Source organism: Bufo gargarizans, chromosome 1 (genome assembly GCF_014858855.1).
Source record: "Bufo gargarizans isolate SCDJY-AF-19 chromosome 1, ASM1485885v1, whole genome shotgun sequence".
NCBI lineage: Eukaryota > Metazoa > Chordata > Amphibia > Anura > Bufonidae > Bufo > Bufo gargarizans.
The window spans coordinates 753,288,522-753,315,550 of NC_058080.1; the positions used below are offsets into that span (position 1 = coordinate 753,288,522).

General features: G+C 43.4%; 1 protein-coding gene and 1 long non-coding RNA gene across 2 annotated transcripts; both read right to left on the reverse strand.

The window, feature by feature from the left end:
- Positions 1-7,084: 7,084 nt before the first annotated feature.
- LOC122925126 (oocyte zinc finger protein XlCOF6.1-like) lies at positions 7,085-19,036 on the reverse strand. Its single transcript, XM_044276655.1, has 4 exons — positions 18,987-19,036; positions 18,839-18,903; positions 18,242-18,440; positions 7,085-8,433 (listed from the first exon to the last, which is right to left on the reverse strand). The coding sequence occupies exons 1-4, from the start codon at positions 19,018-19,020 to the stop codon at positions 7,445-7,447; spliced, it is 1,287 nt and encodes a 428-aa protein (XP_044132590.1). The 5' UTR covers positions 19,021-19,036; the 3' UTR covers positions 7,085-7,444.
- Positions 19,037-19,201: 165 nt separating this feature from the next.
- On the reverse strand, positions 19,202-23,022 carry LOC122925168. The gene is made up of 3 exons (XR_006387550.1): positions 22,978-23,022; positions 19,505-19,650; positions 19,202-19,373 (listed from the first exon to the last, which is right to left on the reverse strand). It is a non-coding gene; the product is annotated as an uncharacterized LOC122925168 (long non-coding RNA).
- Between the last annotated feature and the right edge of the window lie 4,007 nt (positions 23,023-27,029).

The following is a 27,029-nucleotide window of genomic DNA, read 5'->3' on the forward strand; positions in this document are numbered from 1 at the left end:
TTTTTTTATCTGCAAGGTAATTGAGTGAATGACACCCTGTAACAGTATGAGTGGAGGCCTAGCCACTAGCCAGTGGCTACAATACAGTCTGTGTGGGCCTGACACACACGGGCTTGCAAATGTGATTATGTCACAGAAAAATATTGAATATAATTTATTTTTTTATCTGCGAGGTATTTTCTGTCACACCCTGTATGAATGGTGTGCACTGTGCACGTGCTGTCTGTGACTGAGCCTGCAGCCTCTCACACACGGGCAGCCAGGCAACTGCAATATATATATAAATAATAATAATAATAATAATAATAATAATAATAATAAATAAAAAAAACACACTGATGTACCAGCCCTGAAAAGGGCTTTTTGGGGTGCTGTCAGGACACTGTCCTTATAGCAGATGAGTCTGTGGACACAGAACAATTCCCTAGCTAATGCTTTCCCTATTGAATCAGCAGCAGCAGTACTGTCCCTCCTCTCACTGTGGATGAATCTAAAATGGATGCTGTCCAGGAGGTGGGAGGGTCTGTGTAACAGTCCTACGGGCTCACCTGAGTCAGAGGACAGCTGGCTGGAGGTAGGAGTGGAGCCCAGTGGCAAGGACCGCAGGCAGGTAGTAGGTGCAGGAAATCTGGCAGAGGCGTAGTCGGTAGGCAGGCGGTGGGTCAGGGCAGGCAGCAGTAAGCGTGGGCAAACAATCCGGATGGCTACGGTGGTAGCAGTTCAGTAGGTAGGGACAAAGCAGAAGAGTAGTCGGTAGTCAATTCCTGGTCAGCAGTGGATTTCCAATAGTAGCAAGAGCAGCAGTTGAGGAGAAGCTTGATCAAGGCTTAGGAGCTCAATAATCAGCAAACTGGAGTGCAAGGGGCTGGACTTATATAGGGAAGTACCAGGTGTGGGGAATCAAGGGTGATGAGCAAGGCTTGGCAAGACTGAGGTTAACTAATAGGCTTCAGGGAGGAATGTCCAGAGAGGACGGTAGCCTAGTAAGCAGGGCAACCGCCTGGGATGTGGCTGGACACAGGTTCGAATCCCGACAGTACTCCCCCCCCTTTCAAGGTGACCTCTGGGCACCGCAGGGGCATGCTTACTGGGGTGCCGTTGGTGGAACTCTTTTACCAGTCTGGGGGCGTGGACATTTTCTCCTGGCTCCCAGGAGTTATCCTCGGGAGGGTAACCCTCCCACCCAATTAGGTATTGTAGTCTTCCCCGGTGGATCCTGGAGTCGAGGATCTTTGCGACAGCGTATTCTTCACCCTGTACCTTCACGGGTGGTGGAGAGGACGAGTGGCGGCCTGTGAAGATGTTCTCCACGTATGGCTTGAGGAGTGAGCAATGGAAGACAGGGTGCACCCTAATGGAGTCCGGAAGGTCGAGCCGGAACGTGACCTCGTTGATTTGTGCGGTGATCCGGAACGGACCCATGTATCTTTGGGCCAACTTTTTGGAGGGGACCTTCAATCGGAGGTTCCTGGTGGACAGCCACACCTTGTTTCCCACATGGAAGCCCGTGGTGGGTTTGCGACGTCTGTCTGCTCCCTGTTTAAAGCGCCTCTGGGCAAGCTGGAGGTTGTCTATAATGTTCTTTTGTGCCTCCTGTAGGGTTGTTAGGCGTTCGGCCACTGCTGGGAGGGTGGAGGCGACGGGTAGGTGGGGAATGAACACCGGGTGCGAGCCTGTGTTAGCAAAGAAGGGGCTGTGCTTGGTTGAGCTGTGCTCAGCATTGTTGTAGGCGAACTCGGCCGTGGGGAGATGATCAAGCCAGTCATCCTGCAGGTGGGAGCTGAAACAGCGTAGGTACTGCTCTAGGGTCTGATTAGTTCTCTCCGTCTGCCCGTTTGACTGAGGGTGGAAAGCGGAGGACAGGTTCACTTTAACCCCGAGCGCCAGGCAGATGTTCTTCCAGAACTTTGAGGCAAATTGTACGCCTCGGTCGGAGACCACGTCGTCCGGGATCCCATGCAGCCTGAAGACCTCTCTGAGAATAAGATCGGCCGTCTGTTTGGCGGTGGGTAGGCCTTTGTAGGGGATGAAATGGGCCATCTTGGTGAGACGGTCGACCACGACCAGGATGGTGTTGATACCTTTTGAAGGAGGAAGGTCTACCACAAAGTCCATGGAGATCGAGCCCCAGGGGCGAGAGGGAATCGGGAGGGGTTGTAACAGACCCACGGGAGAGGAACGAGGAGTCTTATTGCGGGCACAGACCGTGCACGAGGAGATGTACCTCTTGATGTCCTCCTTGTATGTTGGCCACCAGAAGGAGCGGGAGAGAAGCTCCTGGGTCTTTCTTGTGCCAAAATGGCCGGCCACCTTGGAGTCATGGTTGAGTTTGAGCACTTCAAGCCGTGCGATTTCTGGAACATATAGTTGTAGGTCCTGATGAAACCAATGACCATTGTTAAACGTAAGGCTGACATTCCCTGTGGGGTGGGCGAAGAAGGGGTCATTTTCGTATCCTTCTTTGATTGTGCCCAGGAGTTCTTTAGAGTAGGTGGCCCCTACGACCCTTCTCTCGGGTAGGATGTTATTTTGGCCCTTGTCACACTGTGAGGGCTCGGAAAACATTCTGGAGAGGGCGTCAGCCTTTCCGTTTTTTGATCCGGGGTGATAGGTGATGAGAAAGTTGAAGCGGGAAAATAATAGGCTCCATCTGGCCTGTCTGGCTGAGAGTCTCTTAGCGCTGCGGATGAACTCGAGGTTCTTGTGGTCAGTTAGTACGATTATGGGGTTAGTGGCTCCCTCCAGCAGGTGTCTCCACTCAGAAAAGGCATCCTTGATCGCCAGTAGTTCTTTGTTCCCGATGTCATAGTTCTTCTCAGAGGGGGACATCTGGCAGGAGAAATATGCGCACAGGTGTAATAGCATCCTCTCCCCTGTCCGTTGTGACAAAACTGCCCCCACCGCGGAGTCTGATGCATCCACTTCGACTGTGAATGGCAGCTCGGGGTTCGGGTGGATTAGCCCTGATACTGGCATCTGTCGCCGCCGAATCTTAATGGGAGTGGCATGCGGGTGTCTGCAGCCACGCCGCGTACGTCCAGGAGTTGCCTCTGTAGTTCAATAATCTCGCTCTGTTGGCTTTGGACTACGCCTTGGAGCTGGACAAATTTCTCCTGATATGTAGTACCAAATTCTTGAAGTTCGGAGACCTGCTTACGCAGAGTGGCCATTGCGGACTCCATAGTGTGGCTGATTATTCTGTAACAGTCCTACGGGCTCACCTGAGTCAGAGGACAGCTGGCTGGAGGTAGGAGTGGAGCCCAGTGGCAAGGACCGCAGGCAGGTAGTAGGTGCAGGAAGTCTGGCAGAGGCGTAGTCGGTAGGCAGGCGGTAGGTCAGGGCAGGTGGCAGTAAGCGTGGTCAGACAATCCGGATGGCAACGGTGGTAGCAGTTCAGTAGGTAGGGGCAAAGCAGAAGCGTAGTCGGTAGTCAATTCCTGGTCAGCAGTGGATTTCCAGTAGTAGCAAGAGCAGCAGATGGGGAGAAGCTTGATCAAGGTTCAGGAGCTCAATAATCAGCAAACTGGAGTGCAAGGGGCTGGACTTATATAGGGAAGTACCAGGTGTGGAGAATCAAGGGTGATGAGCAAGGCTTGGCAAGACTGAGGTTAACTAATAGGCTTCAGGGAGGAATGTCCAGAGAGGACGGTAGCCTAGTAAGCAGGGCTACCGCCTGGGATGTGGCTGGTCACAGGTTCGAATCCCGACAGTCTGCTGCTGCTGATTGGCTGAAAAGTGTCTGCTGACTGTGAGGTACAGGGTCATAGTTTACTCAATGATGATGTATAGGGGACGGACCAAACATTGCATATGTTCGCCCGCAGCGGCGAACAAGCTATGTTCGCTGGGAACTATTCGCCGAACAAATAATGGTCTCCGTCTTAGGTAAATACAGCGGCATAACAGGCCTTTTCTGTCAGGTGAATGCCTAATGTTTGGGACCTCGGAGGAATTCAACATCTGTGACGACCACGCGTTATTGAATTTCAACTATTATCATTTTGGTTTTTTTTGGGGTCAAGAGGGGGGATGTAACGGTCGCGTACACACACACACAGGGGGGAGGAAAGTGACCACTGCGCTCCACCCTCACCCCTGGCCCTGCCTACTTGCCTTGCAAGTCCTAATGACAGGGGACAACTGGACGGCAATTCCTTTCTTGGAATAAGTGCTAGGAGGACAGACCAGACAAACAACAGAACGTGAATGGGCCGAGTCAATACCAGGAGAGCAACGAAGTACAAATGGAGCAAGCAGAGAATAGTCAGAAGCCGGGGTCATAAATGCCAGGAGAGTCGAGAAGTACCAAAGGAGTCAGCAGAGGATCGTAAGGAGGAAGCCGGGTCAGAATTCCAGGATTCCAGGAGAGCAGCAAAGTACACAAGGAGCAGGCAGAGGTCAGGAAATAGCAGAAGGTAAGTATGCCAGGTAATGCAAATTCACAGCAGGAACCTAAATAACAGGCAACCTGTGGCCAGCAGGCTGTCTTTTTAAATACTGAGTAACAGGGGTCATGTGACATGGCCAGCGTCACATGACTCGCCCTGCTGCAAAAGGCTGTTTTTAATCCAATTTTATATTTTTTGTTCTTTTAAACATATGTATTTGACATCTATTTGTACTGGCCTGCAGTAAAATTGATATCTAATGACCGTCTAATATACCTCCAGCCACATAATCACTTGATTATTTATGTACGGTGAATGCATAAATTTTGGGGCCTGTAATCTAACTGGCAAACAGTAAAATTGTTATACGGTGACTGCCTAATTTACCTCTAGCGACATTATCAAATGTTATTTTCTGTATGGTGAATAAATAATTTTTGGAGCCCGTAGTCCACTGGCCTGCAGTAAAATTTACATCTATTGACCGTGTAATATACCTCCGGCCACATAATCACTTGATCATTTATGTACGTTGAATGCATAATTTTTGGGGCCTGTAATCTAACTGGCAAACAGTAGAATTGTTATATGGTGACCGCCTAATGTACCTCCAGCCACATTATCAATTGTTCTTTTCTGTCTGGTGAATGCCTAATGTTTGAGACCTCTGAGAATTTCAACACCTGTTGACGACGACCACGTGTTATCGAATTTCAACTATCATTAGGTTTTTTTTCAAGAGGGGGGATTTCGTTAGCCATGTTTTTAATCCAATTTTATATTTTTTGTTCTTTTAAACATATGTATTTGACATCTACACTCACCTAAAGAATTATTAGGAACACCTGTTCTATTTCTCATTAATGCGATTATCTAGTCAACCAATCACATGGCAGTTGCTTCAATGCATGTAGTGTTGTGGTCCTGGTCAAGACAATCTCCTGAACTCCAAACTGAATGTCAGAATGGGAAAGTAAGGTAGGCTACAACAGCAGAAGACCCCACCGGGTACCACTCATATCCACTACAGATAGGAAAAAGAGGCTACAATTTGCACGAGCTCACCAAAATTGGACTGTTGAAGACTGGAAAAATGTTGCCTGGTCTGATGAGTCTCGATTTCTGTAGAGACATTCAAATGGTAGAGCCCGAATTTGGCGTAAACAGAATGAGAACATGTATCCATCATGCCTTGTTACCACTGTGCAGGCTGGTGGTGGTGGTGTAATGGTGTTGGGGATGTTTTCTGGGCACACTTTAGGCCCCTTAGTGCCAATTGGCCATCGTTTAAATGCCACGGGCTACTTGAGCATTGTTTTTGACCATGTCCATCCCTTCATGACCACCATGTACCCATCCTCTGATGGTAACTTCCAGCAGGATAATGCACCATGTCACAAAGCTTGAATCATTTCAAATTGGTTTCTTGAACATGACAATGAGTTCACTGTACTAAAATGGCCCCCACAGTCACCAGATCTCAACCCAATAGAGCATCTTTGGGATGTGGTGGAACGGGATCTTCATGCCCTGGATGTGCATCCCTCAAATCTCCATCAACTGCAAGATGCTATCCTATCAATATGGGCAAACATTTCTAAAGAATGCTATAAGCACCTTGTTAAATCAATGCCACGTAGAATTAAGGCAGTTCTGAAGGCAAAAGGGGGTCAAACACCGTATTAGCATGGTGTTCCTAATAATTCTTTAGGTGAGTGTATTTGTACTGGCCTGCAGTAAAATTTATATCCAATGACCGTCTAATATACCTCCAGCCACATAATCACTTGATGTTTTCTGTCAGGTGAATGCCTAATTTTTGGGGCCTATACTCCCGTGGCCTAAAATAAAAAATTTCTAGGCTCCAGCATGCCACATTTTGACAGTTTCCCTTAAAGACGCATAAAAATGGCCCCTGATTAAAATACATATTTTTTGGGGGAATTTTTGCCATTGATCCCCCTCTGGTATGTCACTGTCCATGTTGTGGGATGATTTGTGCACGTCTTGTAAGTATTTGGTGGCTGTAATAATGACCTGAAGATTTTTCAGGTTCGCCTGCCATTAAAGTGAATGGGGCTCGCAATCGCGAATCGTCCCGACCGATGTTCATCCATCACTAGTCAGGAAAAGCCTCGATCCCCAATTTGATGAACCCTTCCCTTCACAACTGCCACTACAGATTGGGTCCATGTATTTCAAGAAAGTTTTGAGTGTGGAGACTGGAAGATATGATGCCTCTCACCCCTTGAGTGGCTATTGATTTTGGTGCAAAGAATATGGACTCTTAATATGATGCAGAAAGAGGACTGGATGACCCAACAAGCAGCATATCTCACTAGAAAGATCCAGGATATGTAATTGTGATGTAATTTGCAGGATGCTCAGGAGGGAATCAGGTGAAGAAGTAGCAAGTCCTGGATGTGTGATCAGCACATGTCAATGTACCTCCTGAGCAATACCTGAAATTATTCACAAAAGGGGGGGGATTTGTTAAGGAAAGCATAAGGCGTCTATTTTGTATATGTATTCATTTTATATCTATTTATAACTTGCACTTACATAAGAAGGGGATTTTGCCTTGGAAGGCAGGAGTACAAATTCCATAGTGGGCCCCTAATCCACCCATGCTGATCATTTTCATATCTAAAGCCAAACATAGTAACTCAAAGCTTGTCAAACTAGGACACTTTTATTTCGTTTGTCTGTGTATAAATACGTGCACTTCTCATTACAATAAAGAAGGCCATTACTAGAAACACATCTTGTATGTGTCTCTGTGTCTTGACCTCGATCCGGCTCACTTAACTTCTGAACTATTAGGACGCCGCATCACATCAGAAGGTTGGTTTGCGACTACACTAACAAGGTTTGATGTCTCGCCATAACATTTCCCACATTTTTGGTATGAAAATGGGTTCTCTCCTGTGCGAGTTCATTGATATTTGACAATTTGTGATCTAAAAGTTAAATATTTCCCACATTCTGTACATCAAAATGGCATCAACAAGATGTTCAACAAGATTTGCTTTTCTTAAGAAACATTTCCCACATTCTTAACATGAAAATGGCTTTTCCCCTGTGTGAGTTTGTTGATGTTTAATAAGTTGTGGTTTCCGAATAAAACATTTCCCACATTCTGAACATGAAAATGGCTTATCTCCTGTGTGAGTTCTTAGATGTACAACAAGTGTTGCTTTCTGTGCAAAACATTTCCCACATTCTGAACATGAAAATGGCTTCTCCCCTGTGTGAATTCTTTGATGTACAACAAGTGTTGTTTTGTGTGTAAAACATTTCCCACATTCTTCACATGAAAATGGTGTCTCCCCTGTGTGAATTCGTTGATGTTTAATAAGTTGTGGTTTCCAAGTAAAAGATTTCCCACATTCTAGACACGAAAATGGAGTTTCCCCTGTGTGAGTTCGTTGATGTTTAACAAACTGTGATTTCCAAGTAAAACCTTTCCCACATTCTGGACATGAGAACGGTGTATCTCCTGTGTGAGTTTGTTGATGTTTAACAAGATGTGATTTCCAAGTAAAACATTTTCCACATTCTGAGCATGAAAATGGCTTCACCCCTGTGTGAATTCTCTGATGTTCAACAACATATGCTTTTCTTGTGAAGCATTTCCCACATTCTTGGCATGAAAATGGCCTTTGCCCTGTATGAGTTCTCTGATGTTCAACAAGATGTGATTTTCTTATGAAGCATTTCCCACATTCCTGGCATGAAAATGGCATCTCCCCTGTGTGAGTTCTTTGATGTTCAACAAGTTGTGATTTCCAAGTGAAACATTTCCCACATTCTAAACATGATATTGTCTTTTTTCCTGTGCATGTTCTTTGATGTTCAACTTCTATTCTGTGACTTTTATTCTGCTTTAAAGTTTGTGATGAATCAGAAGATAGAAGATGTGTTAGAGCTGAAGGTATATCTGAGATAATGGCATGATCTTGATATGTGTGTCCTGTGAGACCAAGAGCATTTGCTTTAAAAGTTGAAGACATCAGCTGTCCCTCTGAGCTCCCCATACAGTCATCTGCCAACATAAAATAAAAATATATTTTTAAATACTATAACCTTGAAAATGGAATAGATTATTATTATTGTGCCAATTATTCCATGGTGCTGTACATATAAAAAGGGGAATACACATACATGAAACAAAACAAGTGCAATAAGCATGAACAAGATAAGTTACAAACTGGTACAATGAGAGAAAGGACCATGGATATTTATATTAAGATTTTTATACAAATTGCAAGGTTCTGTATGTAGCAAAATGCTGGCTGAACCTGCCTAACCCTTAATGTGTAGAAGGAACCAGCAGTTAGATTTTAACATGGTCAAATATTTATTCTAGGGGAGGAGATAAGCCGCCTTCAGAGATGTCTCCCCATTGAGAAAACATACACTTTGGCCAAGCCAAGTGGGCATATGTAAGTGAACTTTAGGACGAATACCAGTAGCTGTCAGCCAAATGAACTTTCTAAATTATATAGTCAGCTTTCCTGTGTAATCAGGAAATTACCTGTTGTCAAATTACATTTTTATGTTCAGCATATTTTTTTAAAATAATTTTTCCATGTTACTATCTATATTAAATATATTAAATATATACATATATTTATACATATAATCATACAATTTTCACACTGGCCGCTATGAGTAAAATATGTTAAGACTTCCTGTCTTCTGAAAGCAGCTACATGGACCTAAGACACAATGGTCAGGACTCTTTGACTTGGGAGAGTTTTCTAGGCATGGTTTGTGAAGGTCAGGAGGTAGCTGATAAACTGTGATATCACCTGTTGTGAGTGGGGGATCCGAAGTTGCCTATACAGGGGATTTACTTGTCATTATAATTCTGTTTTAAAAATTGTTTTTATTGGTTTAAAACAGCGATAAGGTACACAAGTTGTTTGCCCAACCAGGGCAGTTATAAATGAACGTATCTGATGCATTACACATATCTAAAGACAATAATTATGTCAGACCTCATTGAGCAGTACAGTCGTGGCCAAAAGTTTTGAGAATTACATAAATATTGGAAATTGGAAAAGTTGCTGCTTAAGTTTTTATAATAGCAATTTGCATATACTCCAGAATGTTATGAAGAGTGATCAGATGAATTGAATCGTCCTTCTTTGCCATGAAAATTAACTTAATCCCAAAAAAACCTTTCCACTGCATTTCATTGCTGTCATTAAAGGACCTGCTGAGATCATTTCAGTAATCGTCTTGTTAACTCAGGTGAGAATGTTGACGAGCACAAGGTGGAGATCATTATGTCAGGCTGATTGGGTTCAAATGGCAGACTTGACCTGTTAAAAGGAGGGTGATGCTTGAAATCATTGTTCTTCCATTGTTAACCATCGTGACCTGCAAAGAAACGCGTGCAGCCATCATTGCGTTGCATAAAAATGGCTTCACAGGTAAGGATATTGTGGCTACTAAGATTGCACCTCAATCAACAATTTATAGGATCATCAAGAACTTCAAGGAAAGAGGTTCAATTCTTGTTAAGAAGGCTTCAGGGCGTCCAAGAAAGTCCAGCAAGCGCCAGGATCGTCTCCTAAAGAGGATTCAGCTGCGGGATCGGAGTGCCACCAGTGCAGAGCTTGCTCAGGAATGGCAGCAGGCAGGTGTGAGCGCATCTGCACGCACAGTGAGGCAAAGACTTTTGGAAGATGGCCTGGTGTCAAGAAGGGCAGCAAAGAAGCCACTTCTCTCCAAAAAAAAAACCCATCAGGGACAGATTGATCTTTTGCAGAAAATATGGTTAAAGGACTACTGAGGACTGGGGCAAAGTCATATTCTCATATGAAGCCTCTTTCCGATTGTTTGGGGCATCAGGAAAAAAGATTGCCCGGAGAAGAAAAGGTGAGTGCTACCATCAGTCCTGTGTCATGCCAACAGTAAAGCATCCTGAGACCATTCATGTGTGGGGTTGCTTCTCATCCAAGGGAGTGGGCTCACTCACAATTTTGCCCCAAAACACAGCCATGAATAAAGAATGGTACCAAAACACCCTCCAACAGCAACTTCTTCCAACAATCCAACAACAGTTTGGTAAAGAACAATGCATTTTCCAGCACGATGGAGCACCGTGCCATAAGGCAAAAGTGATAACTTAGTGGCTCGGGGACCAAAACTTTGACATTTTGCTTCCATGGCCGTGAAACTCCCCAGATCTTAATCCCATTGGGAACTTGTGGTCAATCCTCAAGAGGCGGGTGGACAAACAAAAACCCACTAATTAAGACAAAGTCCAAGAAGTGATTATTAAAGTTGCTATCCGTCAGGAATTGGCCCAGAAGTTGATTGAGAGCATGCCCAGTCGAATTGCAGAGGTCCTAAAAAAGAAGGGCCAACACTGCAAATACTGACTCTTTGCATAAATGTCATGTAATTGTCAATAAAAGCCTTTGAAACGTATGAAGTGCGAGTAATTATATTTCACTACATCACAGAAACAACTGAAACAAAGATCTAAAAGCAGTTTAGTAGCAAACTTTGTGAAAACAAATATTTGTGTCATTCTCAAAACTTTTGGCCACGACTGTACATTGAGGAACATTATACAATAGACAGAGGTCAAATGATGAGATGCATTAATAAAGTTTACTTTTAATTAGAAAAGCAAACTTACAGGGTAGAAGGGGGAGGTAAGTCCGAGGGGAAAAAAGGGTGGAGTTGAGGGAGGTGAGTATGCTGCTATTTAGTAGTAAGTGGATAAGCAAATAATAGAACATTGAGTTATGTGCTCACATTCTATAACCTATAGGTGTGTTAGTCTGAGAAATCCCTATACTTTTTCCAATGTTTACATATATCTTCGAAGCGTTGTGGCGTTCGGGACTCCTAGTGTGCAATTGGCTCTAGGCGGTTGTAAAGGGAGAATATTAATGACCAATATTTATGCAAATATCAATAAATTAATATTCATAAATAGGAGGAGCCATCTACCGATGACCCCGCCTATTTATACCTTTATAAATTAAAAACACTACTTTCAATTTGCCTTACGCTAATCACTAAGCTAGCTGCATGCGCCTTACTGAACTAACTATCGCTAATAACCACACGTTACACAGATAGTTACAAATAAAAAGATACTTATTAATACCTACAATACACTACGCACGCAATACACTAACAATACAGTACTATAAATACAGCACTAAACTACACTACATGGTTCCCAAATTCCATCCACAAAGCTATCTAATACAGTACACACACACATATATTAGCAGCCCACCCCACCTGGTTCTAATCCTATCCCTAAGGTAACAACAAGGGTAAACGGTGGCGCTGCAGGGGGTGAATGCAGGCCACAGACAAAGTAATACAGTCAGGGGTACAAAGGAGGGAGCAGGGATGCTCCTGCAGGGTTAGGGTAGGGGATTGGTGGTAACTGAAGGGTAGGGGTACAGCAATACAAGGGTTAATACCCTACAGGTGAATGCTGGGGTGCAGGGGAATTAGAGTATATGAGGATAATGGGAATATGGGCAGGTATGGGTATGAGGGTAAAATATGGGTGGTGGTAGTTGGTGGGATAGTGGTAGGGGTTAATCAGGGGGATCCGTTGGTGGGACAGGGTAGGTAGGGGTTAATATCGTTGGTGGTATAGGGGTAATATAGTGGGTAGAGGACAAGCATGGGTTCGTTGGTGAGACAGGGTAGGTAAGGGTTAATCGTTGATGGGATAGTGGGGTGATACTCAGCCCTCCAGGGGTATGCCAAGGATGCTTGTTTTCCAGGGGTGGTCTTCTTGTGGGGGCGGCTCGGCTCTTCCTTACCTAGTGCAGGGGCCGCTAGATATTTATATCCGGTGGTCCACACTGCCGCACCGCCCACACGCGCCACCATCAGGGACACATGGGCCGGCGCAGTGAGATGACGTCACTTGGCCAGCCCGTGCGTCCCTGGACGAGCGCATCGGGGCCGCGCCACTTGCTAACAGGCGGGAGAAGCTTTTGATCTCCCGCCTGTAGCACTTTGCGGAATGCGCATAATAGAAGGAGGGGAGGTTTCTCCCTTCCTTCTACCATGCATAATTATCTCCAGCAGCGCTGGAGATAATTAAAACAAAGGACTCAGATTCTGTTGAACCCGAGTTCTTTGTAGCCATCAGGATGACCGGACCCTTGTCTGGTCATTCTGATGCAATCAGCTAGATTGCATCAGTGTAAATGCTTGGGGCACATTCACACCGATGCACCTGGTTTCAGGACAATTTGGGGACATGTAAAGGGGCCTATGGAGGGGGATATATAAGGGGGGCATATATTAAGGGGATACATATGGGGGCACGTATAGATATACAAGGGACACATGAGGGGGCACATATTCCCCACAGGGGCCACAATGAGCACCTGTGGACCACTAAGGGCACATCTGCTTATATGAGATGGAGGAAAAGGTCCCCGTTTTGGAACACTCGGTACAGAAATTAGAGAAAGAGGTGGTTTTGTTAAAGGAAATGAATACTAGGATGGAACAAAAACTAATAAGCCAAGAAGATAGATCAAGGAGATCTAATATAAGATGTGTAGGGATCCCAGAGCGTGCAGAGGGCGATAATTGTACTGAATATATGGAGAGATGGATAAGGGAGAATTGTAGGGAGGGTACTCTTTCCCCATTGTTTGCCATTGAAAGAGCACATAGGGTCCCTATAAAAAAGAGGGTTCCAGGAGAATTTCCTAGACAGATATTAGTTAAATGCAAGGACTTCCGAAAAATATCAGATACAGGGTGTAAAGATAAGGCTATTTCCAGATTATTCTGCCCATACTAATGCCCACAGGAAAGAGTATATTGCCGTTAAAAAGAGATTAAGGGAAGCAGGCTTAAAGTATAGTTTACTTTTTCCGGGAAAATTAAGGGTGGAATATAAAGGCAGGACTGTTTTTTTTCAGACCCCGGAGGAGGTTAGCGACTGGGCGGACGGGGAGGGCCTCTGAGGTTGGGGGTCGCGGAGGGGAAAGGAGTTAGTATGCTAAGATACGGAGTTGCCCCGACTGCTGGTCAGCAGGGGGGGGGGGCTATTTATGGTGGGTATTTGTAGGTTGAGGGAAAGGGAGACGTGTGTTTTTTTTTTTTTTTTCTCCAATATTTTGCTTTTCTCCCGCTGCTAGATGGTTAGGATTGTTTCGTTGAATGTGAGAGGTCTACGCGAGAGAGTAAAGAGATATGCTATCCTTGAGTGGATGAAGAGGTTCCTGCCAGCTATCATCTTCCTACAGGAGACACATTTGGATAAAGAATCTTTAAGATGGTTGGAGAAGAGATGGATAGGGGAAAGTTACCATTCTGTATATACTAATTATTCAAGAGGGGTCTCAATTTTGATTCACAATAAAATTAAATTTGAGTGTCTGGTATATGAGGCCGATGGTTGCGGCAGGTACCTCTTTCTATATTGTAATATAGAAGGGGTTAAAATGGTAATTGCAAATATATATATATTCCTCCACCATATAAGCCAGATGTTTTGTATCAACTGTATAGATTTATGTTGAACAGACAGGCATCCATAATGATTGCGATAGGAGATTATAATGCAGTAATAGATCCACTCAGGGATAGAACGTCTAGCAGAGGGGGAAGAACACAAAAAGTAGATTTTTATAAACTAGCCCATGAATTTAATTAAATTGACGTTTGGCGCTTCCAGAACCCGGATGAAACCATGTATTCCTGTTATTCTAAAACACATCAAACGTGGTCTAGAATAGATATGGTCCTGGGAAATAAAAATTTAATGTCTTATAATAGGATTAAAAGTTCAACCCCCATTGGATATCAATGATTCCAGATAAAGAGAGTATAATGGAAGAATTAATTTTTTTTTTAGGGAGAACAACCATTCTGCGAGTAGGTTAATCGTTTGGGACACTGCTAAAGCATATTTAAGAGGATTGCTCTTTAAAAAAGTGAATTACTGGGAAAAAACTACTAGGGAAAGGGGGACTGTACTGGAAAAAAAAGTTCAAGAAGCAGGAATAACATGCATAAGACACCCCACTGACCATAATAAGAAAATATGTGAGGAAGAACAGGAAAAGTTAAAGGTATATCAAATGGAGAGAAGTAGGAAAGAACTACTTTTTCAAGGGATTCAGTTAGCCTCAGAAGGAGAAAAAGTTGGAAAAATTTTGGCAAATTTTGGCAAATATAGTAAGAAATCAAATTAAAGATAAAATGGGCGAAATAATAAATACACCTGAAGGAATTAAAGAAGTGTTCCTGGAATATTTCCAGGAGGTATATAAGTCCAAGGTACAATATTCAAAACAAGATTTAGATCTATACCTAGATCAGATCCCCCTTAGGGAGATATCCCAAGCCCAAAAATAATTTTTAGAAAAAGAAATATCGACGGCGGAAATAAATAAGGTTTTGGGGCAGGTAAAATCTGAAAAAGCACCAGGATGCGATGGGCTTCCTTTTGAAATATATAAAACTTTCTCCCAGGTGTTAGTACCCGAATTAAAAACAACATTGGATGAGGCTAAAAAAAATAGGGGATCTACCAGATTCTATGAAAGAGGCAATTATTACACTATTCCCAAAAAAGGGCAAAGAACAATTAGACCCTGGATCATATAGGCCAATATCTCTTTTAAATACGGATGTTAAATGTTTGGCAAAAGTTTTGGCCGATAGGTTATCGAAGGTGGTTAAAGGTGTAATAAATGAAGATCAAACAGGTTTTATACCTGGTAGAACGATATATTCAAATATAAGAAGGTTGTTTTCAAATATTGAAGCTAATAGTACAGAAGTGGGGGAGAAAGCGGTACTTTCATTGGACGCCCAAAAGGCATTCGACTGTATTGAATGGGAATATTTATGGATAGTATTAAAAAGGGTCGGTATAGGGGAGGGATTTATAAGGTGGATACAGTTAATATACCATAATCCTCAGGCTAGAGTGATGGTGGATGGGAGCTTGTCCCTGCCCCTTGCCCTATATCGGGGCACTAGGCAGGGATGCCCTCTCTCTCCACTATTATTCGCTATTGCGATTGAACCTCTGGCATGTATCATAAGAAATGATAGGGAGATTAAAGGTTTTCATTATGAGGGTGGGGAGGAAAAATTGTTAATGTATGCGGATGACATTTTGTTATTTATGCATAATATTGGGGATCAGTTTAATAGAGTTATAGATATAATAGATAAGTTTGGTTGTTTTTCTGGACTAAATATTAATTGGGGGAAATCACATATGTTGATGGTTTTCCTCCCTAAAATACTGTACGTTCTTCAAAATGCCCCAGTCAGGCTGCCGCAGGGTTCTTTTAGATTACTCAACAGCTTAATGGGAGATTTTCTTTGGAAAGGTACGATTCCCAGAATAAAGAGAGAGATACTTCAGCTCCCAGTGAGAGAAGGTGGATTAGCGGTTCCGAACTGTTTTTTTTATTATATAATTACACAATACGGCCACATAAAAGGTAGTTTAGACGGTTTAGTGGGTAGGCAGGTAGTAAATAGATTGGGGTGGAAAGAAGAATGGAATTACTTAGAGGTGTTGGAATCAGGTACACTGGGGAGAAATAATATCGGAAATAGAATTTTAAACTTATTGGAATACATATGGGTGGAAATTAAAAAAATATTAGAGATTAAAGGGTTTTTACACTATACACCTATTTGGAAAAATATTAACCTTAAAGGGGTTATCCCACTTAGCGTTTTTATACTTACCTGCTGCCACCGCGCGTTCACTTCCTGGATTCTGGCTGGGGGCGGGCTTCATCTTGATTGAAGTCTTCTCCCGGCCGTGCCGCGCACTGGACTGAATGCGCACGCCACCGCGCATGCGCAATGGTGACTTATTCCTACAGAGCCGGCGTGCGCGTTCGCAGCTCTGTACTATTCTGGCCGGGAAGAAGTCACTGTCGCGCATGCGCGGCAGCGTGCGCGTTCAGAACAGCGAGCGGAACGGCCGGGAGAAAAGAAGAAGTCTTCTGGGCAAGCGCGACCTTCCGGCTTTTGGAGAAGAGCGGAGGTCGTAACCAGGGGAGACCGAGTCACAACAATAAGGTAAGTGGGGATGAATTTTATCCTAATCGGTGGGGATTTGTTAATAAAGTATATTTACAAAAATGATCACTGTCAAATCATTAACAGATTAAACAGTGATCATTATGATGGGATAACCCCTTTAAGGAACTGCAAGGGATTAAAATGTATATAGACTGGGAAAAAAATGGGATGAAATACTTAAACCAGATATTTGAACAGGGTAAACTGAAAGATTTCAATACGATGGTTAGAGAGTTTGGTATACCGCAAAAGGATATATATAAATATTTCCAGCTTAGGAATGCATTGCGCACAGTTACGCAAGAGGATAAATATAAGATGGAAAGATCTGAGTTATTGCACAAATTTACCAACGCGTGTGAAAGACGAGGAAAAACGGCAAAAAGATTCAAGATATTGATGGAGGGAAAAAAGAAACGGGTTACAATACTTGCCAGGAAAAAATGGGAAAATGAACTCCAATTCCTTACGGAAGAAAAATGGAACGATGCCTTAAAAAACTATTCTGGAGTCTCTAATAGGGGCTCACATAAGATAAGTTCATAGGCTGCATCGATCCCCACGGATATTGAAAAGAATGGGTGTTAGAGTTTCGGATAATTGTACAAAATGTGGGGGAGAGAACGCTGATTTAATACATTGTTTTTGGAGATGTCCTAGACTGTTCAGATACTGGACAGAAATAACAGATACTGTATACCTAATTTTGAAGGTTCAAATATCAGAAGATCCTGTGACTTGTATTTTGGGGGCAACCGAACATTTGAGCCTAAATAGAGATACACGAATGGTCTTGAGTAAAGTGCTATTTCAAGCTAGACTCCTAATACTTAAGAAATGGGTAGGGGCGGACCCTCCAACAGTTGGACAGTGGAGAAAAGCAGTGGATAACCTGATTAAAGAAGGACGAGTGATGGAGGGCCATAGTAGAAAAGTAAAAAGCGTTTATGAAATATGGAAGAAATGGTTACTTTAGGGCTGGATAGATTGAGGAATTATTTTTATATATATATATTTTTTTTTTATTCTTTGATGTTTACTACACGTCTCCCTCTCCCTCCCCACAAGGGTGGTAGGAGGGTGAGTAAATGGGGATTGAAAATATTTGTCTATGTATAGAAAATACCAGTATGTTTTTGATAGATTAAAAATTTAATTTTTTCTTATTGATGATGAAATTTGAGATGATGGAAATAAAGAGATATTTAATAAAAAATAAAAAAGGGCACATCTGCGCACATCATCCTATAATGTGGCTGTGTCTGTAATATCTTTTTCTTGCAGTTTTTTACTTTTGCATTCAAGCCAACATCTTCACAGGGTCATGTTCTCTTCTGTCTCATGAACCATCACCGAAGGGTCACGTGACCAAACATCCTGCTGTATATACACAATGCTATAACAACACACAGCCTGGACACTAGGTGGCAGGATAGCAGTGGACATAAGTCATAATTACAATAAAACAAACTTATTATATAGCACTGAGGCAGATAATAGCCGCCAATTTAAAGGCACAGTAATAAACCCATTAAACACATTTATAGAAATGTCGGGGTGGGCTCTTTCCTCAGCTCCCAAGTCTAATAAGACCAAATAGTTTCTTAGTTCCAAAATTAGGCAAATGCTTTTCCCTCATCAGTACTGATAGATAAATAAATCGGCCTTATTCACAGAGGCGTATTTTACTTTAACAGCAGGTGTTTTCACCTATAAAAGTCTCTTTATTTAACATATTTAATATGTATTTTGCTGCTCTGTTTATTTTTTCTACTCACCTGGGTGGTTATCTGTAGGAATCTCTTGCTTACACTGGTCATCGCCCCTCACATATGTCTCTGTAAGAATTTCTTCCTTACACTGGTCATCACCCCTCACATATGTCTCTGTAGAAATTTCCTCCTTACACTGGGCATCACCCCTCACATATGTATATGTAGAATTAATATTATTCAGATCTTTATCCACATTCAAAAGCTGCAAAACAAACAATATTAGCACTATTTATCTTATGGCTGTAGATCTCCTACAGCAGAACATGATATTAGATGATGGCTCAATGACAAGAACCTCATTCACATATGTACTGTATTTGGCATGGCTAGACGTGGATCAAATTGATTCAGTGGAGAAAGTGGGCCTTCAGTGATGTTTGTCTCAGGAAAGAGAAGGGAAAATCTAAAAATAAATCCAGTTGGTTTCTTATTCCTGCTGCCAGTATCCATAACCAGAACATTTAATGTGGTTCCAGGCATTCTTTAATCCCATCATCTCACTATATTTTATTACACACATACAATAATATAGGATAAAACAAGACTGAACACAAGGACTTCACAGCCTTCTTCAGACCATAGAAGAATATCTCCATCTACCTGATGATCCTGTGGGGGAAGAGGACTTGGACATCTCTCTGGTGTTCTTCTCTTACTTGGTCTACCTGTAGGAGACACATACAGTGACTGATTTCATTCTTTACATATAGATAATTTAAAGACATTTTTATTTAGTCCTGTCTATTACCTGGTGATGTGAGGGTCTGGTGGTCCTCCATCATGATGTCCTTGTACAGATCCTTGTGTCCTTCTACATACTCCCACTCCTCCATGGAGAAATAGACAGCGACATCCTGACACCTTATAGGAACCTGACAACACAATGATACCGTCATCACCCAGACCCCTCCAGTGCTGTTACTGTATAATGTCCCAGCATTCCCAGCAGTGTCACCTCTCCAGTCAGCAGCTCAATCATTCTGTGGGTGAGTTCTAGGATCTTCTGTTCATTGATCTCCTCATGTATCAGGGGGTGAGGTGGAGGCCTCATGATTGGGCTCCGGGTTCTTCCCCATACTTCAGATACAGTGGACTGACAGCGTTCACTAGAGGTCTTCTTCACTACTGTGTAATCCTGGATTATGGGGAGACACAGTAATAAATATCACTACTGACATTTGCAGAGTCCATCACCTTTACAGCCATGTCCATCTGTTATTACCATAGATAAGAATGATGTAATGTGACGTCATCAGAATCTCTCACCTCTCCAGTAAGTTGAAAGAGTATCTCTAGGGTGAGATTTAATATCCTCTCTGCCATCTTGTCTCTGTCCCTATCCATGATGGGACAATCAGGAAAATTCTGTTCAGTGGAAGATATTAACTGAAATGTTTCTATATTGTAGGAACCTAAATGGAAAGAAAAAGAAACAATGTAAAAAAAAACTGACCTAATCCCATGTAAAAATACATGAATTAGTTAATAAGGGGAAACATCTGAGGAGATGTGAGCTTCATTTATATTTATATAAGCAGATATATAGCGCGAGTTTGACCGCGACGCATGGTTGATTAGGTGTGTGGTTGTGTAAGTGTGTAACTTTAGATTAAGTGACTTTAGATTCATGGACTTCAGTGGGGGACTGCAATTAGCCAGTTTCTTATTACTACATTATATTGTATTTTTCGCTTTTGTTGTATAATCCCCATTTAGTATGTGTTGCACAATTTACAACGCAGTCCACTGCACATCTTGCATGATGTATGCAGTCCTGGAACAGCCGTTCCAGGGTGTATATCTTTGTTCAAGATGTGAGCAAATTACCCATTTGGAATCGCAAATCGAGTCTCTAAACAGGCAAGTTGCAACACTGAGAGGCATTGACAATTTGCAAAAGAGTTTGCTTCTCACCGAGCAAGCACTCTTTGGGGTAGATGAGCGGGAGGGTGACAGAGAGGAGGCTGAGGAAAGTGAGGTAGCTAGCTGGGTAACAGTTAGAAAGCGGGGTTGAGGAGAGAGTGCCAGGGAGGCTAGCCCTGATCTGACACACCCCAACAAGTTTGCACGTTTGGCAGATGAGGGGGATGTCAGTCCAGGGATGGCACTGCTGCAGCCGGACACTTCCTCTGCCAGTCAGGGGAATGTCGGCTCCAGTAAGCAGGGAACCAGGAGAGCAGGGCAATGCAGACAGGTGCTGGTAGTGGGAGACTCCATTATTAGGGGTACAGATAGGGCGATCTGTCACAAAGACCGTGATCGCCGAACACTGTGCTGTCTTCCTGGCGCTAGAGTTCGACACATCGCGGATCGGGTTGACAGATTACTAGGAGGGGCTGGAGAAGATCCAGCGGTCATGGTCCATATCTGAACCAATGACAAAGTTAGAGGTAGGTGGAGAGTCCTTAAAAATGATTTCAGGGATTTAGGTCAAAAGCTTAGGGCAAGGACCTCAAAGGTAGTATTTTCCGAAATACTGCCTGTACCACGGGCCACACAAGAAAGACAGTGGGAGATTAGGGAGATTAACAAGTGGCTCAAGAACTGGTGTAGGAAGGAGGGGTTGGGGTTCCTGCAGAACTGGGCCGACTTCTCTATCGGCTACAGGCTCTATCGTAGGGACGGGCTGCACCTCAATGGGGAAGGGGCAGCTGTGCTGGGGAGAAAGATGGCTAGAAGGTTGGAGGAGTGTTTAAACTAGGGACAGGGGGAGGGAAATTACATTATAGGAGGGGAAGATAGTGCAGATAGAGACCGGGGGCAAGGTAGTGGGACTGGGGGAGGAATGGAAGGAGGGACTAGAACAGTTCAGAAGGAAAGATGTAGGGTAAAAAATATACATAAACCTCTCAAATGTATGTATACTAATACCAGAAACCTGACTAATAAAACTGGGGAGCTGGAATTAGTGATGTGTGAGAAGGACTATGACATAGTGGGAATAACTGAGACATGGCTGGATGATAGCTATGACTGGGCAGTTAATGTACAAGGTTACAGTCTGTTTAGAAAGGATCGTCAAAACCAGAGAGGGGGAGGGGTCTGCCTTTATGTAAAGTCCTGTCTAAAGCCCACACTCTGGGAATATATAAGTGAGGAACATGAACATGTGGAGTCACTGTGGGTAGAGATACATGGATCTAAAAACAATAATAAATTACTAATAGGAGTTTACTATAAACCACCTAATATACCAGAGACCACAGAAAATCTACTACTAAACGAGATAGACGAGGCGGCAAATCATAATGAGGTGGTTATTATGGGGGACTTCAACTACCCAGATATAGACTGGGAAACTGAAACTTATATATCTCATAAAGGAAACAGGTTCTTGGCAATAACCAAAGACAATTACCTCTCCCAACTGGTTCAGGACCCGACTAGAGGGACGGCCATACTGGACTTAGTATTAACCAATAGGACTGAAAGTACAACAGACGTGCAGGTTGGGGGACACCTGGGAAATAGTGACCATAAAGTAATAACCTTCCAATTATCATTCAAAAGAGCGTTTCTACAGGGAGGAAGAAAAATACCAAACTTCAAAAAAGCTAAATTTAGCCAACTAAGAGAGGCCATAGGCCTAACTAACTGGGACAAAGTCCTCAAAAATAAAAATACAGCCACAAAATGGGATATCTTTAAAAGCATCCTAAAATCTCATTGTGAGAGGTACATACCGTATGGGAATAAAAGGTTAAGGAACAAAAATAAACCAATGTGGATAAATAGAACTGTAACGAAAGCAATAAATGACAAAAAGAAAGCATATAAATCACTAAAACAGGAGGGTAGCACAGAAGCACTGAAAAACTATAAGGAAAAAAATAGAACATGTAAAAAACAAATAAAAGCGGCCAAACTAAAGACCGAGAGATTAATTGCCAAAGAGAGTAAAACTAACCCTAAAATGTTCTTCAATTATAAAAATGTTAAAAAGTATAAATCTGAAGGTGTCGGCCCTTTAAAGAGTAATGAGGGGGGAGTCGCAGAGAGCGACGAGGAGAAAGCATAGCTGTTAAATATTTTTTTCTCCAATGTATTCACTGAGGAAAATAAACTGTCAGATGAAATGCTGAATGTAAAAATAAATTCCCCATTAAAAGTGCCCTGTCTGACCCAGGAAGAAGTACAACAGCGACTTAAAAAGATTAAAATAGACAAATCGCCAGGACCGGATGGCATACACCCCCGTATCCTAAGGGAATTAAGTAATGTCATAGCCAGACCCTTATTTCTGATATTTGCGGACTCTATACTGACAGCATAGGCGTGCGCAGCCTATTGCATTAGGGTGTGCACCATAAAGTACAAACACACACGCCCGTGTATATATATATATATATATATATATATATATATATTATATACATACACACACAGGCCAGGCCTCACCCTAGCGTTGCTGTGACTCGCCTCTGCGCAGTGGCGACTCTAGGAACAATATATAGGGGGCACAGTCAAAACTGGGGGGGGGCACTAATAATTTTCACCACTTAATCATACCACTGAAAAAAACAAAATAAGTATATATAAATAAGATTACAAAATACGAGTATTGCTGTACGCAGAGATACCTTTTTATTGTACCAACCTAATACTTAAAAGACAAGCTTTCAAGAGTTTTCCTTTCTTCCTCGGTATTGCTTCAGACCTGAGAAAGAGAGAAACACTCTCCAAAACTTTTCTTTATAGTTTAAAGCAGTTTCAGCACTATAATAAAATAATTTACTTACAAAAAAAGCTATTCAGTCGTCTGCTGCGCCGTCCTCTGCTTCCTTCCGCGGATCTTCCCCTCCTTTCAGTCTCTCCTCAGTGCGCAGGTGCACTGTTATGGGGGATCTGTGGATGGCACACTGTTATGGGAGGATCTGTGGATGACGCACTGTTATGGGAGGATCTGTGGATGGCACACTGTTATGGGGGATCTGTGGATGACACACTGTTATGGGGGATCTGTGGATGACACACTGTTATGGGGGATCTGTGGATGGCACACTGTTATGGGGGATCTGTGGATGGCACACTGTTATGGGGGATCTGTGGATGACACACTGTTATGGGGGATCTGTGGATGACATACTGTTATGGGGGATCTGTGGATGATATATGACTGAGAAGGGCTATTAGGGGACATTATACAGGTGGTAATATAACTGAGGGGTATCAGGGTAAATAATACAGGGGGTAATATAACTAAGGGTTATCAGGGTACATTATACAGGGGTAATATAACTGAGGAGGGCTATCAAGGAGATTATACACAGGTATAATGTCCCCTGATAGCCCTCCTCAGTTATATTACCCGTGTATAATAATATCCCCTGATACCCCTTAGTTATATTACCCCCTGTATTATTTACCCTGATACCCCTCAGTTATATTACCCCCTGTATAATGTCCCCTGATAGTTATATTCCCCCTGTATAATAATGTATAATTTAACCTGATACCCCTCAGTTATATTATATAACTGAGGGGTATCATGGTACATTATACTGGGGTAATATAACTGAGGGGTAGCTATCAGGGTACATTATACAGTGGTAATATAACTGAGGGGTATCTATCAGGGTACATTATACAGGGGTAATATAACTGAGGAGGGCTATCAAGACATAATACAGGGGTGAGGGGTAAGATAAGTTATATTACCCCTGTATAATGCCTGATAGTAGCCTAGCCCTCCTCAGTTATATTACCCCTCATGTTACCCTGATAACCCTAGTTATATTGCCCCCTGTATAATTTACCCTGATACCACTCAGATATATTATATAACTGAGGGGTATCAGGGTAATACAGGGGACAATAGAGAAGGCATAGCACTGTGGGACAGGGGGGTACAATGGAACATACTTATTTTTTATATGCCCTCACCTCACCAGCTAGCAGGCGCGCGAGGCTCAGGCACACAGATGCAGCGTGACGTGACGTCAACTCCTCCTGCGCCGCACAGCATGACCCGTACTGCTCCCTCTCTGCGTCAGCTGGGTCCAGGACTCCGCCCCCCTATGTGAATACTAGCCGCCGCCCGCCGGCAGCTCACAGCCAGGTATTGTAGATTAATTTATGTGCGGTGGGCGGCGGCAGCCAGCATAACAGACAGGGGACTAGGGCAGTGAGCACGGAGGTGACGAACCTATTAGGGTGTGCCCAGGCACACCCGGCACACCCCGTGCGCACGCCTATGACTGACAGGGAATGTCCCACAGGATTAGCGCATAGCAAATGTGGTGCCAATATTCAAAAAGGGTCAAAAACAGAGCCTGGAAACTATAGGCCGGTAAGTTTAACATCTGTTGTGGGTAAACTGTTTGAAGGTTTTCTAAGAGATGCTATCTTAGAGCATCTCAACGGAAACAAGCAAATAACGCCATATCAGCATGGCTTCATGAGGGATCGGTCATGCCAAACTAATTTAATCAGTTTCTATGAGGAGGTAAGTTCTAGACTTGACAGCGGTGAATTAATGGATGTCGTATATCTGGACTTCTCCAAAGCATTTGACACTCTACAACATAAAAGGTTAATATATAAAATGAGAATGCTCGGACTGGGAGAAAACGTCTGTATGTGGGTAAGTAACTCTTATTCCCCCCCACCTCTAGTGTAGCATGGCCGAGCACTGTTCGGTCCGCGGTACAGGAGCATTTGTTTCCTGTACCCAGCCGGACTGAAAGGAAGTGCACACTAAGTGAGCACTTCCAGTCAGTCTGGCCGGGTACAGGAAACAAAAGCTCCTGTACCGCAGACCGAACAGAGCTCGGCTACGCTACATTAGAGGCGCTTCCCTCCTGTCAGTCCCTCTCTTCAGGCTGCGCCCGGGCCGGTGCACAATCATAGACGCGCCAGCCCAGGCAGTGCGGCAGCCGCCCGGTGCGGGGGAGGGCCCACCGCCGTACTTGCGGCAGGTCCGGCCCGGCCGCCACTTAACCAACGCTTTTTTTCTTAAACCGCACGCTGCCTAGGTCGCCTTACAGGTGGCGCTGGCCCTGATGGCACCTTCTAGCTATATGCAACACATGTTGAAATTGGAAAACCCCTTTAAGAAAGGCCCGGCCTAACAGACGGCCTGTAGGTCTATTGCTGAGTAAGCCAAACAATAGGACGGCATTGTGAGGTTCCCTTCTGGGATGGGAAAACTCGTTAAATACATTTTGATAAAAGGAGTATTACCATCTGGGACCCGCACCTATCTTTAGAATGGAGCCTGCAAAGTGCAGAAGGGCAGACCGTACATGTGAGGCTGAGCGCCAAAATTAGCCGAGCTATTTTCATCAGCCCCATAGAAGTGAACGGGGCTGAGCACGATACCAAGCACGGCCACTATACAATGTACGGCGCTGTCCTTCGTGAGCACGGAGAAGGCCACATCACTCACAGGAGCACCAATGCCTTCACAAACAGCTGATCGTCAGGGGTCCTGGGTGTTGGACCCCCACCGATCAGACACTAAAGACCAGTGTTGAGTTCATCTAAGTATCTAAGGTGTACTTTGATACAAATTTCAGGGAAACTTCAATTCGCAGCAAAACCAAATTTCCTCATCCTTCGTGGTAACGAATCAATTTCCCCTAGAATAGGTGTAAAACAAAAATCATACTCACCTCATCCTTTTGAGCGCAAAGAGGCCGCCGCGGCCATCTTGCGTGAAGACCTCTGCGGTGATTCACAAAGCCGGCTAGTGTGATGATGTCGTCATGCACAATGCTAGATTTCGCGCTGGACCTTGAAGCAGGATGCCCTCTTCACGCTCAAATGGATAAGGTCTGAAAGGCCTTAATAATAATCTCAGATGCTGCGATCAGTGATGAATGCGGCATCTAAAGGGTTCAATGATGGGGCTGCGCAATCGCCTTTCCCTGTCATTGTGCCCGCTACTTACAAAGAAATGCACTTTGTGAATTAAGTAATTTGTCACCAAGTGAATTTTTTGTTAAATTCATCAAAGCAGCAGACTCAAAGTTTTAAGAACTTTGCCCATCTCTGCGGATGACCGATCCTGAGGATAGTTCATTGGTAAAAATACCTCAGAAAACCCTTTTAAAAGAAAAAAATATACAGTACAGACCAAAAGTTTGGACACACCTTCTCACTCAAAGAGTTTTCTTTATTTTCATGACTATGAAAATTGTAGATTCACACTGAAGGCATCAAAACTATGAATTAACACATGTGGAATTATATACATAACAAACAAGTGTGAAACAACTGAAAATATGTCATATTCTAGGTTCTTCAAAGTAGCCACCTTTTGCTTTGATTACTGCTTTGCACACTCTTGGCATTCTCTTGATGAACTTCAAGAGGTAGTCACCTGAAATGGTTTTCACTTCACAGGTGTGCCCTGTCAGGTTTAATAAATGGGATTTCTTGCCTTATAAATGGGGTTGGGACCATCAGTTGCGTTGTGGAGAAGTCAGGTGGATACACAGCTGATAGTCCTACTGAATAGACTGTTCGAATTTGTATTATGGCAAGAAAAAGCAGCTAAGTAAAGAAAAACAAGTGGCCGTCATTACTTTAAGAAATGAGGGTCAGTCAGTCCGAAAAATTGGGAAAACTTTGAAAGTGTCCCCAAGTGCAGTCACAAAAACCATCAAGCGCTACAAAGAAACTGGCTCACATGCGGACCACCCCAGGAAAGGAAGACCAAGAGTCACCTGTGCTGCGGAGGATAAGTTCATCCGAGTCACCAGCCTCAGAAATCGCAGGTTAACAGCAGCTCAGATTAGAGACCAGGTAAATGCCACACAGAGTTCTAGCAGCAGACACATCTCTAGAA

What these genes read in the sequence shown, in the direction of transcription:
- LOC122925126 (XM_044276655.1), bottom strand. Translation starts at nt 19,020, where the DNA reads ATGATGGAGGACCACCAGACCCTCACATCACCAG. An exon ending in CCAGACCCTCACATCACCAG is followed by an intron (nt 18,904 to 18,986) that starts GTAATAGACAGG and finishes TGTCTCCTACAG; the next exon opens with GTAGACCAAGTAAGAGAAGA. An exon ending in TTCCCCCACAGGATCATCAG is followed by an intron (nt 18,441 to 18,838) that starts GTAGATGGAGAT and finishes TTTGTTTTGCAG; the next exon opens with CTTTTGAATGTGGATAAAGA.